The 16,645-nt window shown below is 36.1% G+C and overlaps 1 protein-coding gene across 1 annotated transcript in view; it reads left to right on the top strand.

The window, feature by feature from the left end:
* The first annotated feature begins 2,265 nt into the window (after positions 1-2,265).
* The window catches only part of ESCO1 (establishment of sister chromatid cohesion N-acetyltransferase 1), a 29,679-nt gene continuing 15,299 nt past the window's right edge, over positions 2,266-16,645 (top strand). Inside the window, exons 1-6 of the mRNA XM_009886628.1 lie at positions 2,266-2,371; positions 2,575-2,773; positions 3,316-4,687; positions 5,340-5,451; positions 6,675-6,738; positions 8,909-9,023. Coding sequence (XP_009884930.1) covers positions 2,577-2,773; positions 3,316-4,687; positions 5,340-5,451; positions 6,675-6,738; positions 8,909-9,023 — 1,860 coding nt within the window. The 5' untranslated portion in view covers positions 2,266-2,371; positions 2,575-2,576. The remainder of the gene's footprint in view (positions 2,372-2,574; positions 2,774-3,315; positions 4,688-5,339; positions 5,452-6,674; positions 6,739-8,908; positions 9,024-16,645) is intronic.

Below are 16,645 nucleotides of genomic sequence, written 5' to 3'. Positions count from 1 at the left end.
CTGAGGAAGGCGCGGCCGGGCGTAGGGGCTCCCTGCCAGGCCCTGCTCCAGAAGGGTTGTCACGGCGGGGCGCAGAGGCGGATGACACTGGGCCACGCTTGGAGGCCTTCCCTTTTCTTCCTTCCTCTCGAGTTGCGCCGTGGGGTCTCTGCCGGGAGTTGAGGCGTGGGGGCTGCGGGGGTTCTGTCGTGACAGTCAGCGGGGGAGGCTCGCGCGTGCGACCCCAGCGCCCTGTCGAGCAGGTGAGCCCCCAGGCTCCGCACAGGCGGAGGGCTCGCCTCTGCTTTAAGGGCTTGAGGGTGCGGGAGTTACGTGCTTCTCTTTTTCCTCTACTTCTTGCACCAAAGCCTTTGATCGTTGTGCAGTTCGTGCTTGTACTTCTGTGTCTTCCTCTCCATACTCAGGCTTTTACTAGAGGGGACTTCTTCAGGGCAGAAACTGCCAGTTCTTCAACGTCTGGAAAAGTCTTTGCTCTGCTGTGCAAAGTATTAGTAGGAAAGAAATTACTATTAAGGAGCTAGTTCTCTTTGTGGCAGGAGAGTGTATTTGTCAGTGTCCTGAGAAGAAATACCGGTGAGGGAAGGATTATATTTTCTGTTTTGTACTTGAAAGTCTTTTTTGAGTATGCCGTGCTGAGAGTGACAGCGATGTCTGGAGAAAAACAAAGAAGGTCTAGGTGTGTTCAGTGTGTATCACGGTGCTCTCAAATTCTGAGAGTCAGTGGTGTGTTCTAAACTAAGAGAATATAAGACCGAAGACTTACTCAGCAACTGGAGCTGTTATTGTCAGTGTGAGTGGCTGTACTGTGGCTGTGACAGATAATCTCTGACTGGTGGAAACCCGTAGTCTTGCTAAGTGTCGTGCAGCTCATGAGCCATTAGGAGTAAGGCATACAAATTCTGTTACCTGCTCCCTAGGGATGTGGAAATAGCACTACAAAAAGTGTTATTAGAGATTTCTTTCCTGGATATGTTCTTGAATAATATTTCAAATACGAGCCACTGGTCATGCAGCTTCTTTAAAGGAGAAAGTCGGAAGACGGCACTGGTGTCTGGAGTTTGAAAATTACCAGTCTCGTGTGGTTAGAATTATCTTCATAAAAGAGTGGATAAATGAAAATGGGGTTAAGGACAATTTAAATCTGAAAAAAAGAAAAAGTACATCTCTACTTTTTCCTTTTGGATAATTAATTATTAAAAAGAGCTTAATGTAAGTATCTTTCAAATTGTTAGAGAAAGACAGGCGTTTGTCAATACTGGAAGGCTTACAGTAGTTGTAATGAAATGAAAGTTTCTGGTCTGTGTTATACAACTAGTAATTTAAAGTTCCTGTTTGACCTTAAAATCTGTTAAATTTAACATCAGATTAGTTAAGGTTTGAAAAGTAATAGATTTTTGCTACAGAAATACTACTTTGTCAGTGTGTCAATGGCAAAAAGTAGTAGATAATTCTTGACCTGAAAAGGTGATTTGGAAGTTCTGAGCATTGAGTCTTCCAGTAAACTTAATTGTAAAAATATATTAGTGAAACTTATCTGGACTATTGCTTATGCTGTAATAGAAAAACAGTGTCTTTGAATAAGATAGCTTAAAAGTTTCAGAAGCCACAAATAGATGTGAAAGGTATGATCAGCCGAATCTGTGAAGACCTTTTACTGAGAGTCTCTGCTAGTTTTCAGATTCTTGTGCGTATTAACTTCTGCGTCATTAATATAATTTCATTTCTCATGAAGATGTCATCTTTAACTGCCCAAGGCAAATGTCTCAAATAATGCTACTTTCTAGGCTTTCTGTCTCTAATTTTTAGCTTAAGTCATATGAGAAGGAACAGTTATAGGCAGTTGCTGATGTCTATGAAGTTCTGTAGTAGGAGCCACAAAACTTAGTAGAGTCTAATGGATTTATTCACTGTTGCTGTGAGGCACAGGATTGACAGCAGGCCCACTTTTTTGCGGGCTGTGAAAGAGAGCAGCGTACTATTTTCTGGAAGAGTGTGAGAGGCTAAGAAACTTCCTTTCAAGTGGTACTATATCTGCCACCTTTTGAAAGGTAAAAGGGTAATGCTTAAGACAGAAAAATGCCAAAAAATGGTTGGATATGGAAATAAAATTTGTAGTGTCATTTTTTTTTTTTTTAAGTTGATTATCAGAGAAACTTTAAAACTAAGCAATTTTTGAAGGGATGGAAGAGGGTGGGAATGCCAAAGTCAGAGTCTGACAAGGAAGTTAATAAAATGTTTACCGCATGAACATTTTGTATTTTTCATAGGTGGCATGAAACGTCCTGTTTGTAAGCATATACATAAGGAATGCTCTTGGCACACCTTGATAAGTTACTTTGGCCTAAACATCGATTGCCTCTTGTAAAAACCTGTAAGTAAAATAAATGTAATTTGATTTGAGATTGCTTTGATGATTTGCTTTCTGATCACAGTTAGCATGGTCTGCCTCTAAAGGAAAAGTGAGTATCGGTTACCTTATTTTGTAAAATGGGTGAATCTTTGGTTGTATTAACTGACACAGTAACAACAGTTCACAGAAACTCTAAAAGCTGAATCAATTATTGTGTTTTACAGAAATGGCAGCTCAGAAAAGGAAGTCTATGTTAGTTGAGCCTTCTGCTAAGCGTCCAAAGCTGGACAAGAACAGCAAACCATCATCGGCGAAGAAGGAAAAAGAGGTGTCAGATACAAAACATGTCTCAAATAAATCAAAGCCTAATCAGTGTGCAGTGCAGGAGAAAACTGTGCTCAAAACCTCTGTCAAATCAAACAGGTCAGTAACAAAAAAATAAGTAATTGTTCTAGGTTATCTTCCTAGACTAAATTAGTGCAGAAACAATCTAAGCAGAATCAATCTGACTTAAAGATACAGTTCGTGCTAATGGGAAGATCAGCCTTAATTCATTAAGTGTGATATCTGCTACATGATCTTTCTCTGGAATTATGTTAGTGTCTTGAAATCCAGAAAGACTTCCTCCAAAAAAGGTCCTGAAGTTAAAATAATTACTAAATAAGCTAATACTTATTTGAAAGCCACAAATGTCAACAATTAAAAATTGCTACAGATGTTAAAAAGCATTCATCTGGGCTTCATAGTTCAGTCTTGCCATGCATAAAAACCATGAAGTAGTATTCTTAAGAGTAACCAGGTGGAAGTGAAGTGTTTTCAGCATGATTCTAGAGAAAATTCTTCTAAAAGTATTGAGGGTGTAAGAGCTACTGTTTTAAGAGAAAAGAAGCTAGTAGGAATGAGAAGAGTCTTATGACAAATTCTACTTTCTGGATGCTGAAAAAATAATTATTTGAATCTTTCAGTGACAACACCAATGAACCTGAACTAGGAATGCGCATGACTACAAGATCATCAGGATTCAACTCGAATACTAAAACAGTACCTGACAAAAAGGTCCAACAGCAGTCTAAATCTACAAAAAATAAGGAGGTATGCCAGAAAACATCTGTGCAAGAAAGTCCTAAGTCAAAATGCATAACTGAGCCAAATGAGCCAGTAATGAGGAGATCACAGAGGCTGCAACAGTTAACACACGTACATGTACCAGCAAGATCACTGCGCAACAGAGAAGTTAAAGAAGAAAAAGCTCTGCAAGTTAAACAGAGTAGCCAAGCAAAAAAACATACTCGCAGTATTTCAGCAAAAGTACTTAAATCTGCTGGAGAAAAAAAGGAACAGAAAAACACAAAAATAAAGCCAGACAATACAGATAAGGATAAAGAAACACATGTAGAAGTGACCAGCTCTCTGAAAGAGAAAAAATGTAAAGCAGACAATAAAGATGATGATTCCAACAGTTTTCAGCACAGCCTTCAAGGGTCATCATTATGTCCTGATGAGAATCTTGAGGAAGTTAAGAAAGACCAAACGGACTCTGTATCTCCTATTCCTAGCAACACAATAAAAGAGGAAACAGATTCTCTTAAGCCAAATCCTAAGACAGTAACTAAGGAAAAGCAGCAAATACATCAGAACGTAAAAAACAGTACAAAACAAAAAAAGATTTCACAGCCATCTGTAAGTGAAACAAATGTGGCTGATCAACCAGAGAACGATGCAAAATCCAAAAGGGTAAGCATCCTTGAACTTTGTGAAGAAATCGCAGGTGAGATTGAGTCAGATACAGTAGAGGTGAAAAAAGATTCCGCTAATGCTGAGTATAGCAAAACAGAAGAAAAGCACGCCAACCTACAGCTTCAACAAAGTGAAATGCTTACTCAGAAAGAACCTAGTCAAAGTACTCAATGCAAACGTTTTTTCCCTAGCAAAAAAGCAATGCCTGTCAAATGCACTCTGAACGGTAGAAATAACTCCTCAAACAAAAACTCTAAATGGACCAAAATTAAATTACTGAAAGCTAGTAACATGAGGCAAGGTAGCTTAAATTCTGCAAATGCCCCTAAGCTTTCTTTGTTAAAAGATTACCCTGAAGTTTCAGAGGCAAGTCAAATAGCTACAGAAGTAGAGCTTTCAAAGGCACAAGGCAAGCTGTCATTAACAGGACTCTCGGAGAATGAAAGTGCAACTTGTGTGCAGGAGAAATCAGATCCTTCATCTGAAAGAGCTGGAGCTAAAGAAGTGATATTAGAAACAAAACAGCCCACAAAGAGAAGTGCAGAAAACGGTTTGTTGCGTAATTTGACAAAACATTTGTGTGAGCCAAGACCAGATGAGGTAAGTCATTTTAATTATGGTGTATGGTGGGAGGGTGTTCTAAATCTGTTCTGTTTTCTGAGAATGCCATGCTGAGGAAGTTTGTTTTAACAATGACTTTATTTTACAGTAACTTAAAATTTTCAAATGTATTAAAGATCCTTTATTGGTGTGTTGCCATAGATGGGATGATAGTAAGCTAGAAATGAATCTGTTCCACCCTCCAAAGTTCTGTAGTTAACTAAATGTTGATTGATAAAATTTCCTGCTGGGGTTGGAGATTGTACAGATTCATATGGACACTTTTTGATGACTTAAGGTTGCGTGGCTGTTCTGTTCTGAAAAGGTGTATTGAAAGAAATGAGAGGAAAAAAAGTGTTCTCTATCTGAATGAGCTTCTATTAAAATTTAAGATTTTAAGGACAAAGGTATTCCATAGGAAGTATTTACAAGCTTCTACATAAGACAAAAATGATTTTTTGCAAAATTAATACCACTAACTTCAATATAGACTAGCTAATCAGTCACATCTTGTTTGCTTAAAATAATCTAATGATCAGAAAACTGGTGCTATATTCAAGATGTTAATACTTAGTTAACTCAGTGATTTTATTAATAGCTTAGAAGCATTAAATAGTTTTTGATTTTTATTTAACGTTTTCTGTTTTGTTAGAACTTTCGATTACATCTGGAATCAAGTCCAGAAAGTTCTCCAGTAAAGTGTGTTACAGCTCCTAAACCACCAAAACAATTAAAAAAAGAACCTGGAGAAAGTGAACCTCAAGGTAATTGTTTACTGCTAATTTTTCCTCTTCTTCTGACCAGTTATGTGGGAAGCATAAGTATTCCTTTCAGAGGAGTGCTTCACAGAATAGGGTACAGTTAGTGCAGAACTAAACTTCTGGGATTGGAACTGTTCACCAGGGTGTCCGTATTTCTTTGTGTCACACCCATGGCTGCTTTACTAGCAGCAAATGCCCTTTTATCTCTGGGCTGTGTAGTGGGAAAGAGAAGTGTCTGTTTTTCTACCCAGCTCTGCTTTTAGTGCGTATGTGTGCATTATGCGTGAATATTATAATGCTTAAATATGCTCCATTTGAGTAAAGGTGAAGTGGCAACTTCAAAAAAACCCCAACCAAGTCCTTTCCTTTTCTATGTAATAAAGTAGTAGAACTTCCATATTTCAATTGGGTTCTTCTCTTGGATTGGTTTCTGTTGAGGATTCTCTGTTGGTTACTGCTTCCTTTGAATAAGTATCTGCATTTCTTTCTTCTAAATTGTTTTACGTGATCTTGACCAAATTATTACTTTAGTAATTGCTCTCCCATTTTCATTATCCAGTCTTTATCAGTCTGTGAATGCAGTTTGTTAAACCTTATGATGAGTGTGATGTGAATATTTTGTCTCAAGTACATTTAACTAAGAAATATTATCGATGGATCACTAACAGATCTCTTCATTAAATTCCCTCTTAATATTTTGTTGTTTTGCTTTTGGGTTTTTGGTTTGGTTTAAGGTTTGGGGTTTGGGTTTTTTTGTTTTGTTTTTTTTTTCAATCTGAACCTGATTTTGAGTGCACTGTTAAGAGAATGTAAAAAAAAGTTTTTTCTTCCTTTTGCTGTTTTTGATTGTTTCTTTTCCTTAAGTGTTACAGAACACACCTTGGATATATACATTTACGATTCTAATACTATACATAGAGCTATTTATATGGGTGTTGGTATAAGCAGATTTAAACTCTGATGTAGTTTCACTGCTGGCCTTGTTTAGCTGCTGGCAAACTGCTCTGCAGAACTGCTGTGGAAATGTTGAAGAAAATTGCGTGTTTTTTAAAGTATATATGTAGAAACATCTGAATACTGCCTGAAGGTTGTATCTTTTTTTATTGGCCATGAACAAATTGTAACATTGTCTTGAATATCTTTTTGCAAATCACTATTTGTGTCGCTCCGGTTTCCTTTGCAACTAAAAACTTTACAATGAAGTTTTAATCTTTGATTAATTGTAGGCTTGGCTCCCAAGCAGTTGACGCAAACTTCATTTACAAATCAAACTTCTGAAACTGAGAACAGGTATAGTATTTCATGCATTATGTAATTACAGTAACCTTCTATAGAGTTATGAGAGCTTTTAATATAAGACTAACTGTTCTGTTGTCTCTCAGCCTCAACTTTCAGTTTCAAATCAGTGACTTGTCCTTTATAAAAACAGAATTTCATTTTACCCAGTTATTATGGGATGTTTTTATTTTAAGAAAACTATGAAGCAAGATATTTGTAACTGCACACTTATTTTAAAAAGTAGAGTTTAATGGAGTTGGGAAAACATTTCTAATGGTCTCTTCCTCAAATCACATGATAACCAGAGAGTATGGGATGGGTTTACTACATGATTTTCATTTGCTGAATTATTTCACTTACTTCTAGAAGACTTTTCTAATCCCTTAAATTATGGGAGTCTTGTATATATGAAATCTCTTTAGGTGTGGAAAAGGGGATTTATTTGGGATTGTTTTGAGATTGCTGTGAAATGCAGGTGTCAGCTGCCATATAAAAAATTATTCTTGTTCTTACTACTGAGTAAATTGTTCTTACAACTAACAGTTCAAATTTATGCTTTATCCTTGATGATGTTGACTGCTGTAGGTTTTGAACAATTGTGACAGTCTGGTTTTGGCCAGTTGCAAGCTAAATAGAATTATTTCTTTGTACCTGATACCTTAAACAGCAATATAGTTGGCACAGTGGTTAGTATATTGATGCTGTTTTCTATATTCATAATGGAGACAAGAAGAAATCTGGCTTTCTGGGGCCAGATTAACAGATTACCAATCTATCTGGGGCCAGATTAACAAATCTGACTAACCAGCCCTTTTGTACATGTTGAAAAACTCCACTACTATGGAATTTCACAGAATATGGGTGATAAGGTAGATGTAAAACTAGCTAAATGAATATTTTAATTTTTTTTCAATAAATATTACAATAACTTGGATTTTTCATATTTTTGTCCTCATCTGCCGAACAGCTTTATAGTATCTACTCAAATTTATTAACTTCATTAGCTGAACAAGCCCATAATGCTTTACTATTATTTGGGTATATATTTTTCTTGTGAGAGCTTTCTTACCCTGCTTTCCATACGCTATTCAAGATTTCAGCCATCATTCTTTCTGTGGTACTCTTGCCACAACATAGAGCAATGTCCATATTTACAGTGTAGCTCTCTTTAGGGCTTTGTAAGGAAAAGTTGCAGCAGGAAAAGCCAGACCTTGAAGGTAACTACTTAGTGCAAATTTTGGGGCACATGACAGGAATACAAAACGTAAAAATGTCTGGCAAGAGTTTTTATTTTTGAAAAAGCTCACTGATGTCTGGTAAGAGTTTTTATTTTTGAAAAAGCTCACTGAATTAACCTGCTACATCTACAGCAGCTGCTACAGTTAAGTGTTTGGCCCTATATCCTTAGTTTGCTGAGAAACAGAAAATATTTAAATACCTACTTGAAGTACAAGTATTTTTGTGTGTGTTTTGCTTTGGTGATTTCCACAAGTGTTATCCAAAACTGAAATTAATGTTATTTTTTCCCCTGAATATAGTAGCAAGTTTATAGAATAACTTTGTTTTTGAAGTATTATAGTACTTTGCAGTGTTTCTTTCAGTCATGACAAGGGGAAACAAACTGAGTGAGAGAGATTCCAGTGATATCCATCCATTTATTCTTCAGGTCCTCTTCTCCCTCCCTTCCCTGCCAGCCATTAGAAGACAATAAGTTTGAATTGAATTTGAGAGTTTTATGACATCTGTTTTATATTGCCTGCTTATATTTGTGGGAATATTTGCATGGTCTGCTTTAGCAGCCTGATGTATGATACCTAAAACTAGAAACTGAAACCTTACATAGGAAATACGTAGCATTAAGCACCATCATTCAAGCTCTGAAAATGCCTCAGTTAAATTCTTGTGTTAATGGTTATGACTAACCTACCCCACTTGATTATATTTTTTTTTAAATGTTCTTGTAACTAGGCTAGTCACAAACTGTATTTTCTGGTTAATCCTTTTATTTCCTTATTTTTCCATTAGAATTACAAATTAAAATATATAGGACTGTGTTTTCAGTGATTAACTTGGATTTCCATCTCATTAAAGTTTAGTTATACTAGTCACAATGGCTTTGGGTATCGAGGCTGATATGTATAAGCAGTCCCTTTCTTAACATGAAATATATTTATATTTCAAGGCTTCCATTGTCAAATCCTTCATTAGCATCAAAATGCAGTAATTTCCTACCATCCGAGGAACATATTCAGAAGCTAAAAGAAGCAGGAAAAGATGGAGATAAGCAGCTGATCATAGTAAGTAATACCCTTTTAGTAAGGCTTATAGCTTCTCAAATAAATTACTTTTGAATTTACAGTGCTGTGTTTTTATGAACTTGTCTAAAAATCATTACTTATACATACTATTATTGCCATTGTAAATGATTTCTGAAAGTAGAACCTGTGCTAGATTGTCATTCAGTATCGATAGAAAAAATGGTGGCAGACAGACTTAACATTTAAAGGTGATTCTTGTTACAACAAATTTCTGCATTTTTTAAATGGTATGTCTGTTCAGTATAAATACAGTTGTTTGAGGGAGAATGAACTTGACTTTACTTATATCCAAAATCTCAGTTTCTTAAAACTTCAGAATTATAGGGGGGGGTGCATCTGGCAGATTGTGTGCAAAATTAATATCAAGAGATATATTCCTGCATCATTCTAATGTCCATAAAGATTTTCCTATAGATGCACTCATTTCACCATAATATTTAAGCAGGAATACTAGTTTGGTTATTTGTTCTCGCCCTTTTTTGCTATTAGCTACCAAATGCAGGTGTCTCTTTTAAAACAAGAAAATGCAAAATGAGATGGTAGAAAGCGATGCACAGTCATTTTTCCATCTTGTGGAATCACACAACTTGATAGTGAAAGAATTGGAGGTTTTGACTGTGTTTCCTTTTGTGTTTTTAATAATCCACACATCAGATAATCCTTGAGAAAGGAAAGGCTGGAGCTGGGAAGCTACAGGGGAAGAGGAATCCAGGCCTTTAGGAAGGAGGACTCTGTAGTAAGCTTCTGAAGAAATTACCCCTCTCACATATATAACTGGTGGTCTTGCTAAATTGCAATTTTTTTCATGTAATGGATTATACACATGAAAATATTAATTAAAATAGAACCAGGTGAATTCTGAATGCTGTCATATCCATACTGAAGCATTTTAAAATCAAAACTTCTGAGAACTAAATTGATAAACTTATCCTTGATTTGCCTAAAGTGATACAAATCTAGGCACTTGAATACCTAGTCACAGAATGATATATGAACCATATCTGACATTTACGAAGTATTTCAGTTGTTGCCTCTTTGAAACTCATTTTACCAACAGATTTAAAATGCACGATTAAATATCTTAACTATATTAAAAGGACTGTAAGAATATTCCTTTTCATTTCAGTAAAGCTAACTTAATTTTTGCTCATACAGTAATAGAACTTGACTGAAGAGTTGCTAGGATCTTTGACAAGAAGAAATACATAATTTTCTGCATCGCTAGTGAAGAGAGGTTGTGTAGCTCTCCTCTGCAGTATTCATACAAAGAGATTTTTTGCAACTTATTGACTATGCTGGTAGTATTCTTGTTTTCAGACCAAATTAGGAGAGTAGTATTTTTTTCTCTAAGTATTCAACAGTGAAAGTTTTAAGTTATTTACCTAACAAAATTTTAGAATATAAAGAATGGGTCATCAATGAAGAACACTAGGAGAAATGAGAGACCTAGTTTCTTGTTTTCTCTGTGTATTTCTGGAAAATGCAAGTGAGCACTGTATTTAATTTTTAAATGTGAAAGTAAGAGCTTCATAATATGTAATATATTTCAGCACTTCATACAGGTCTAATTCACTTTGATTTCATTCAGTTCAGAGTAGGCTTTCTATTGCATCGATAGGGCATTTTGTTAATGCCTGTGGTTCTCTTTAGCAAGAAACATTAGGTAAGGTATTGCTCTGTTATTCTTTTACCTAGGGGAAAACTGATTTTAGCATTGTCAAATCATATAGAGGAACCCAAATATTTGTTAAGCCATATTGTAAAATACTATCCTTGACATTAGTTACTGTGGAGACGAGATATAGTTATGTCTAGAATAGTTTGTGCTAGCATCTGGAGGGGAAAAATCACTAAATTGACTTCTAAAGTACCAGACTTCGCTCTTACAAATACTCAAAAGACTGGGGATTAAATGCATGTAATAAAATAAGGTACATTGGTACATTTAGCAATTAATAGCTTTGTTTGCAAAACTTTCAAAGGTGTTTATGTACTTCTGTAATGATCCTCTGAGCAGAGAAAAGATTAATTTGGTTTAAAAGCTGTTCAGGTTGAAATTTCTCCTGTACAGAGAGGAGTCTTACTACACACAGCCAAATCACTTAAATTAGCATTTATAGTGCCTGTAAAAAATTTTATGTTTAATAGCTAGAAATCATTTTTACTTCAAGTTTCTGGGGCATTGTATTAAATGAATTGGTTTCATTATTTTTCTTTACCTTGAGCAAAGTTGGGAAGTCATGCTTTTATTCTTAGCAAGGAATGCTTAACTCGTACTTTGTTACACTTTTTAAAAAGGTTAAAAGCCTGAAAGGTGCAATTTTGGCCTCTCTACTGTGAGATCTGATTCTTTTGGAGATCTGTTGAGCTAGCCTATCTTAATGTATGTACAGAATCCTTTTCTTCTTTTTGTAACCGAAGTGGAAAAACTAGTTGGGCTTAGTTTGACTCACCACATGATACACTATCTTTGTTTAGCTGTTTTTTTTTGCTATTGAATTTTCCTAGTCTTTTGTATTTAAGTTTGACATCTGTCCTTTTAATTGCCTTTACACTATCTGAGGCTCAGAGTCTGTGACGTTACAATACTGTCTGTGTATTATAACCTTTTAATTTCCTGAGCTATATTTAGAGAGATGTTATGGTAAAACTAGCCTTTGTTTTTTCAGGATATGCTTTATTTTTTTATATTTAATCCTTAAAGGTGTATCTTACCTTCCTTCTCCTATATGATTGCTATGATGAATAGATTAATTTTCTATTTTTCTTAAGTAATACAATCTTTAACAAGCTTTAAGGCTTACTGTAACAGAACTAAAATAATACAACTTCTGTTTGTAGAAGAAATATTTAGTAGCTGTACTTGCACTGTTCTCTTTCTTGGTACACATCATGTAGTTATCTGAGCAGCTTTCAAACATAAAATTATCTTCATTTTACAGAGGTACAACTAAGACAAAAGATGAGTTGTTTCTGTGTCCTTCAGATTTGCTTGCTGTCACACATCTTAAAAAGCAAGTCTCTACAGAGCATAGAACTTCAGCTGAAAACAGCAAGGAATCTAGTCTGCAACAAACTTTGTAAAACAAACAGTGACAGGAAACAATGGCATTCGAAGTGATTCGCAGATTTAGGTTCAGACCAAGGAGAGTATGAGCTGTTTTTCTGGAGGAAAGAAATTAAGATTGAGGCTAAAAATACATTATGTTCCAAATCCATGACTTGGTGTTTAAAGAAGTAGTCTCTGCTGAATATTTGTGAGCTGTACCTTCTTATACTTCATTTAAGTGCTCAGTTGGTAGGCTGACAGGTTAAGTTAAGCTCCATATTGGAAGTTTTGTAAAGTAATGCACTAAAATTGTTCTTTACTTTCCAAGTACTTGAATCTGATGTGCAAATATGAGAACTTGAATATGAAATCATCTGTTCCTTTAACTTGGAAAGAAATACAAATGTGCAAAGCATATGTTTTCAATTTTTGTAAAATGAGATATGCTTTACATCCAAGACAAGGAAAGTCAGTTGTTTGCTTCTTGTAAAAATTCTGCTTGCCTGCCAGATCTAGGACAAAACTTTGACCATAAGAATAGGAATTGATAAAAGCATTAATGCTACAAAGAAATGTTCTAAATAATGACCTATGAAGTAAAGGGATGCTTCTTCCATTTTATGCCAGTACAGAGACGTGTTCCTTTGAAAATTAAGCTAATCTTTTGGAAATGATACTCATCAATTTGAGGAAAGAACACGTAAAAAGAATAAGCAGCAAAAACAAGTCACAGAAGTGGTAAAAAGATAGTAGAGAGTTACAGAGGCTTTTCTGCCTTTCTAGAGGTCTGAGTTAATGCCTGGATGCAAGCAGACATGATTAAATGTAGATGCTCTTTTTAATTAGCAGCAAATGCATGGATCAGGATTGCTTGGTGGAAGATGCTTTTTGATTCTGAGGTTTGAATTGGTGCTATATGTGGAAGTAATGTGCAGGCTAATCCAGTTTACACATTTGGATATCATATTTGAATTTTTCCTTACATATGTTTGGGTTAAACTTGAATCTAGTTTTCTGTTTGGCTGAAATAGGTAATATATGAAAGAAATATTTCGATTTAAGCTGAAAACACAATCCTCCATGGAAATAATAAGTGTAAAAGTGATTTCTTATAAGCCTGAAGAAGGTTGCATAACGATCATTTAAAATTGCTGTTTTCTTCCTTAAACTGGTATAGTCCAGTTGGCAATTTCTGTGAAGAACTGGAGGACAGCTTTTGAGCAATGTTTTGTTGTTCATATTAGTTAAGTACTGCCTCTTTTCTTTCCTGTAATCCCAGTAAAAACAAGGCGGTGGTTACTGAACAAGTGACTGGGGAGGGAGTTTGGTAGTTGAGAGCAGTCACTTTTCCTTTCTTCCCACACAGACCTTACCCTTTGGGACAGCTCTGCTCTTAGGGGGGCAGTAATGGCCATCCGTTCTTACTGTCACTCCTGCTTGTTTCTACTTCACTGCAGCAACCTAGCTTTCTCTAGCAAATTCAGGTGGGTTGTGCTTGGTGCCTTCCGTCCTGAAGGTGAGAGTGTTTTGTAACGTTAGCTGGGGACCTGATACAGGGATTCAGGCACCAAGGCTACTAACGTTGTGTTGTGGGTTAACGCTGACAGGCATCTAAGCACCGTGCTGCTGTTCGCTTTCTCCACCCAAGTAGGATGGGGGAGAAAACTCGTAGGTTGATATAAGGACAGATTAATAGGTAAAGCAAAAGCTGTGTGTGCAAGCAAAGCGAAAGAAGGAATTCATTTGCTACTGTCCATCGGCTTGGTGTGCGGGTGTGTAGCCAACTCCAGGAAAGCAGGGCTCAATCATGTGTAACAGTTGGGAAGACTAATGCTGTAACTCCAAAAATCCTCCCCTTCCTCCCTCTTTCCCCCAGCTTTTATTGCTCAGCATGATGCCATGCCATGTGGTATGGGATACCACCTGGTCAGTTGGGGTCAGCTGTCCCGGCTGCGTCCCATCTTAACTTCTTGTGCACCCCCAGCCTGCTCTCTGGTGGGGTGGGGTGAGAAGCAGAAAAGTCCTTGACGCTGTGTAAGTACTGCTCAGCAATAGCTAAAACATTCCTGTGTTATCAACACTGTTTTGGTCACAAATCTAAAACATAATACCATAGCAGCTGCTGTGAAGGAAATTAACCTTATCCCAGCCAAAACCAGTATACATTGGAACACTCGGTAATATTCTTGAATAATGTTTTTATATGGGTTGCAAAGGGATTAATTGTCCATTGTAAATAGTGTGCAGATTTGCTTTTTAACTTTGTATTTTTTCATATTGCTTTAGCTCATGACCAGTGAGGTTATCATTTCAAGATGGATAATGACCCTCCATTTTCTTTTTTCAAATACATTAAATAAAATTAGATACATCACAGTTATGAAAGTTTCAACTTGATTTATATCCTTTGGCTAAAACAGTTTTTCAGAAAGATGGGTAGTGGTGACAGTTTTGGCTTTTTTTGCTTGGTTGTTGGGGTTTTTTTGTTAAATTCCACAGTATTAATTTTGAAGTAAAACTTGTTTCTTAGTTGGGTCATGTCTTCTGATCCTCCTGTTCAGCAAGGGGATCTGCCCATCAGCTTCCAGTCTTGAATGGATCTTTCGTTGAAATAGCATTCTTTGACGTTTTCATTTTCTGTGGAGAGCCCAAAAATCTTTGCGGTGTTTCTTCCTGCTCTTCCTGTATTTCCTTTCCAGCCTGCCTGTTTCTACGGCTGGGTTTTATTCTTTGTTCTGTGAAAAGATGAGAGGAAAAAATAATATTCCTCTAACTAACACTCGGTAATCAAGAAGGAGGTGACCCGATCTGTGCCTGGAGAGAGAGGAGAAAAAAAAAAAAAAAAAAGGATCCCCTTTTCATCTCCTACAGAGGCACCAAATGCCTTTTTTGCTTGCAGGGCTCCTTATTCCACATATGGAGGATCAGCAGACATGCACCTTCTCAAAGAAGATATTGGTAAGACTTTTCTTTCTGTCTAACACAGAATTAAGAAACCCTTCTGGAGATGAAGGCAACATTGTCTCAGTGTTCAATTACAGTGAGCCTTGAAACATCACATATCCTGTGCTTATATTAATGAGGATTGCCTGACATGTCAGGAACGCTTAATTACCATCTACACATGCAGAATTTGCTTAGGGAATAAAAGTATCCTTGCTCTTTATTGTTACTGTTTAGAAAATTGAGCTTTAAATAGAGTAACACATTTTTCTGCCTATAATCCCATATTTTCTTAAATAGTGCTCTGAAAAACATTTCTCTAAGTTCTGAGAGACAAATCTCTTTTTCTAGTTTGTGACAAGTCGACAGTTTATTCTCCAGTACCCAGTGTATAATGTTTGCCGAGAAGAAATATTTTCCCCCCAAAATCCCAGTTTTAAGTTTTTATTTACTCTCATATGTGGTGCATAAGGTGGTCCTGGTTGGTGTGGTTTTGTTTTTGTTTTTTTTTTTTTTTTTTTTTTCTTCCCTCTCCATTAGGAAGGACTGGCAACTCTTAATGCAGTATTCTTGTTTGGGAGCACTTTTTCCATCTTGATGCATGCCCTTTCCACTTTTGCTTATTCTGTGACATCAGGTTCAAAATAGTCAGATTATGTAGATGTTTTATTAAAGTACAAAAATGCATTCTTCATAATTCCTGACTTTATTTTGCATGTCTTGTTTTTTTTTTTATTTGTTGTAGTCTGCACTGGATTTACAAAGCTGCTGCGTTTTTGCTTTTGGGGTTTTTTGGGGTTTGTTTTTTTTTTTTGTCTGAAGCATTATGTCCTGCAGTGTGGCTTTGAAATAGTACTTCAGTTACGCAAAAATGTTATCTTCTTTACTACCCTCAGGATGCTGTAAAGTATTTGCTAAAAAGTATAGTCAGCATTTGTTAGGACTACAGAGTTCAAAAGTTTGGTTTAGATACTACAATATTTTTTCTGATATTTGCATAATAGGTTTTTAATATTAACCTGTGTGTGTAACCTGTTGATACAACTGAATGCATGTAAAAATAGTAATATCAGTGAAATCCTTAAAAAAAAAAAAAAAAAACACCAAAAAAATGCCCCCCCCAATCCACTGATCCCAGCAGCATACAAGAAAGTCAGACTGTAAAATACAGTATGGCAGTACTATTCCAGGGGAATTACCTGTTCCTGGAGACTTGCAAAACAGCATATGTTTACAAGGCAAGACAGGTTGAGCTAAGGAGCCTGACAACTTTGAGGATATTCTTACCCCATATTTTTTTGGTGCCTTCCTACATAAGTAGGCCTTTTTTGGCTTGAGATTTTTGGTAGTAAACTAATAGATACTTTAGCTTAAATACCTTTAGCTTCTTGATCATTTGAACAGAAATTCTTTCATGAGACTTACTGCAGTACGTATACGTGCTAAGTATTTTAAAAGTTGCTTTATGTACCTGGTATTCTAATTTACATGTCTTATTTTTTTGAAGTATATTCTAAGCATCACAGTAGAATTCCTCTTCATTTTTCCTACCCTAGATATAGGGGATTATGTGCTCCATCTTCAAGATAGGAATTACTAAGTTCAGTTC

This window comes from Charadrius vociferus, unplaced genomic scaffold (assembly GCF_000708025.1).
Source record: "Charadrius vociferus isolate BGI_N301 unplaced genomic scaffold, ASM70802v2 scaffold45, whole genome shotgun sequence".
Lineage (NCBI taxonomy): Eukaryota > Metazoa > Chordata > Aves > Charadriiformes > Charadriidae > Charadrius > Charadrius vociferus.
This window is presented reverse-complemented; position numbering and strand designations above follow the sequence as displayed.